Here is a 3872-nt window from a genome sequence, read left to right on the forward strand (position 1 = left end):
AAGTGATTGAAATGGAAGGCAACTATTGGGGATTTGGGTCATCCTGCATAGCATGTTTTGGGTTCGGCAGCCAAATCTATAAAGGCTCATGACCTATCTTCCACTACTAACAAAACTGTCAGAAAGTTTCCTATTTGAAGGCAGAAATAAAGAAAACAAGATTCATAAGGCATCACTGAGCAAACATTCATATTCCTGGAACATTAAAACTCAAAGCCATAGCCAAAGTAGAAACTTAACATTGGTACAAGCAGGAATAAGCTCAAAGGCTAGAACTCACAAATAAAATCAAAATGGAGACTTAGCATTAAGAAACATCAGAAACTTGTTCTCTTTCTTTCTAACAAAATGGAGGATAAATTATTTCCCTCTTTATTTTTTTTTATTTTTTTTTGGGCATCAGTGATAATTCTCGACTACGAAAATAGCAATCTTCATTCATACAAGCATTATTACCATCAAGTCACTCATCACACATTATTTCTAATCATTCAAGTCACTCATCACTAAGTTACTCAGTCTTCATTCGCGGAATGGCATTGAAGAAGTTATCCGGCCTATACACCAGTCTAGGAACATTAAATTCAGACCAAAATTAAACTCTGCTAAAGCAATATCAAACATTAGTGGGTTCTAGCTAGTTCAGCTGGTTGAAAAATGAATTCCACTAACATTAGCGTGGAAAGGGGTTTGATTTTAATTTGTAAGTTTGAACAAGCAAAGAATAGCAGTTATCTACTCTAGTCCCTGCAATGGACGCAGATTTAACAAAAGGATCGATATCATTGTACTCAAAAACTTGAAATACCAATAATTCAGGCATGAGGAAATTAAGAAAGACCCTTAAACTGGAAAAGTTACATACATCGTCCCAAATGGAAGCAAGGTCCTCGGATGATTTATCCTTGGCTCTCTGGATATCAATGATCGAATCCAACGGCTTTGGCTGCAACGGCGTGAACCCAGTGGCGAACTTTGAGGTTCTATAAAAACCAAACGAGGCCCATTTCAAGAAATCGCATGGAATCGCATATTGCTGCTGCTGTTTTTGGAGACCCGGATTAGCAAGAAATGTAGTGAAAGTGTGTTTACAATGTGTTTTGGTAAATGGAGTTGTTAGAGAAGAGAGTTTCGCCCTTGAGATTCTTGATGATAAACGCTGCATTGTGTGAATTTGAAGCGAAAATATCGTAAATTCACAGATTTGAAATTAACTCGAGAGTTCTGTCAAACAGTTGGCGTGCAAGGCCAATAGCTTTTCGTTAGAGCACGACGTTTTTGGCCTTTTTGCAACCTTTTCGTAATGAATTTGGAAAAATGACCACTTGTAGATGATTTAAGAAAAAATGACCATTCATAGATGGTTTTAGAAATTGACCTTCATCTCGTTAATTAGTGTTGGAAAATGTTAAAATGGTAGCTTTATTGCTCAAAAAGTGATGCTTTTTTCTTGTCTTCAATCAACGGAATTATATTATTAAGCATCTATCCAGCAAAATTTTAGAATATATACATTCATTCACAAAATAATCAATTTTGTAGTGATTGGTGAAAAATAGAAAGCCCTCCATTTAAGTGACTTGGGTGAGAAATTACCTTCTTAGAAATAAAAACCTTTGGGAGATTAATGCACGACAAGATTGCTCTTAGCCTTGGAGACATAATCTTAAGTTTAGGGTGTTGGTTAAGGGATTTAATAAAAACGTTATAGGGAATGGAAATCTCACTTCTCTTTGGTTTGATAATTGGCACCCTAATGGCCCCTTGATTAGTAGGGGTGAAAAAAAAAAACCGAAAACCGGATTGAACCAAAAAACCGAACCGAAACCAGTCCGAAAATTAGGTTTTTTTCCGGTTTCGGTTTGCCACATTTTGTTAACCGAATATTCCGTTCGGTTTCGGTTTTTTGAAATAACAAAAATTGTTAACCGAACTGGATTTTTAAACCGGTTAAATGAATAAAAAAATAATTTTATATTTTTCAATTTTAAAAAAATTTATCCCTAGGTCTTCACTAATGCGCATTTTCCAAAATTCAATTTTTAAAAAAATAATTTTATATTTTGCACGTTTTTAAAAAATTTATCCCTAGGTCTTCGCTAATGTAATTTTAAATTATTAATACTTGATGTACATTAAAATTATATGAATTCAAATTATTCAATTACAATAAATATAACTTTAATTTAAGTTTAAAAAAACCTGGAAAAAAAAAATGGGCCAAAGTGGAGGGTTTGACTGAATTGGGCCAAACAAATGTAGCTCATTACAATTAACCGGTAAACCGAACCGAATTTTCGGTTCGGTTTTAAACCGGTTTATAACTAAAACCGGACCAGTTTCGATTCAATTTTTTTTTTAAACCGGTTCGGTTCAAGATACCGGTTAACCAGTTTTTTCCACCCCTATTGATTAGTAAGTATGGTGATCAAATTATTTATGATTCAGGTATTGATAAAATTGTTAAAGTTAGTGCTGTGATCAATGGCTTATGTTAGAGATGGCCAATAGCAAATTCGTGGGCTCTTATGGACATGATTAATTCTGTAAACATTAGACCCTCTCTTGGTGAAGACAAAGTCACTTGGATTCCATCTTCTTCAGGGGTTTTTTCTATTAAATTAGCTTGGGAGGTTACTAGAGGGAGGAAACCTAGAGTGGATTGGTGTGACTTGGTTTGATGCCATAATTTTATTCCTTGGCATGCTATGATTATTTGGATGGCTATAAAAGGAAGACTCCCCACTAAGGATAGGCTAACGAGGTATGGTGTTACTTCTAATGCGAATTGTTGTTTTCGCAATATGGGATAAGAATCTTTAGATCATCTTTTCTTTGCTTGTCCATTCACTAAATCCATATGTTATAGTATTCTTGAGTTAGCTCATTTGGGATATTTAGTAAGACCTTGGCATGATTATACATTATATCTTGCTAGAAGATGGAAAAGGAAAAAAACTCAAATATGCTATTGCTAAGATTTGTTTGGGAGCTATGGTGTATTGGGTTTGGAGGGACAGAAATAGTTGGATGTTTTGGGGAGAGTGTAAGAATATATGTTTTATTATTAATTCGATCAAATGCATTGTGAGAGAAAGAGCTATGGACTTTAAAAACTTCAAGGCCTCCTTTACTAATAGGACTTTGGCGGACTCATGGGACCTCCCTAGGGCTGTCTTCAAGTCCTCCTCCTTTGTTCTTGCTTTGGTCAATTGATGCCTCCCTAGGTAAACCATTCCTTGGATGAAGATTGAGTCGTTTTGGGTTCTTCTTTTGAGTTTCCTTGTATTTTCTTTTGTTTTGCTAAGTATTGTTCCTAACCAAGGGCATGTCCTAAGGTAGGACTTTTGTTTGAATTGTATTCCTCTTGACTTTGTGGTGTCGACTCCTCTTGGTTCCAATCTCTCTTTTTTTTTTTTTTCTTTAGGATTGTAAAACAAGAGGAGTGAGTGTTGCTGGGCAACCTTAGTTAAGGTGTGATTTCACTGTTTAGTTTTGTGTTGATGCTTTGTTTTGCTTTTGGCTTTAATTACATAGTTTAGCTTTTTGTTAGTAGTCTTAGTGATTACTTGATTCTTTTGAGCCTAACCTAAGGTTTGTCCTATGATATGTTGGCCCTTTTTATATGGGCTCTTGTAAATTCTTTCATTTTCTTATGAATGTACTTACCCCAATATATATATATATATATATATATATATATTATTAAAGTGGTGGTTTATATCTCATGAAAATAAATAAATATAAACTTGAAACCAAAATTTTGAAATAAAATTAAGGTTTATAATTTACAAGGCTGGCGCATATATAAGTTTTGGTTTGTGATCTTTTTGACTTATTTCTGTATTAAACATGATTTTAATTAGAAAACT

The 3872-nt window shown here is 34.2% G+C and overlaps 1 protein-coding gene across 1 annotated transcript in view; it reads right to left on the minus strand.

Annotated features, from left to right (window-relative positions):
• Nucleotides 1–735: 735 nt before the first annotated feature.
• The window catches only part of LOC116136575 (negative regulator of systemic acquired resistance SNI1-like), a 16342-nt gene continuing 13205 nt past the window's right edge, over nucleotides 736–3872 (minus strand). The window contains exons 15-16 of the mRNA XM_031422251.1: nucleotides 866–1042; nucleotides 736–747 (exon numbers count right to left, since the gene is read on the minus strand). Coding sequence (XP_031278111.1) covers nucleotides 736–747; nucleotides 866–1042 — 189 coding nt within the window. The remainder of the gene's footprint in view (nucleotides 748–865; nucleotides 1043–3872) is intronic.

This window comes from Pistacia vera, unplaced genomic scaffold (genome assembly GCF_008641045.1).
Source record: "Pistacia vera cultivar Batoury unplaced genomic scaffold, PisVer_v2 Contig317, whole genome shotgun sequence".
Lineage (NCBI taxonomy): Eukaryota > Viridiplantae > Streptophyta > Magnoliopsida > Sapindales > Anacardiaceae > Pistacia > Pistacia vera.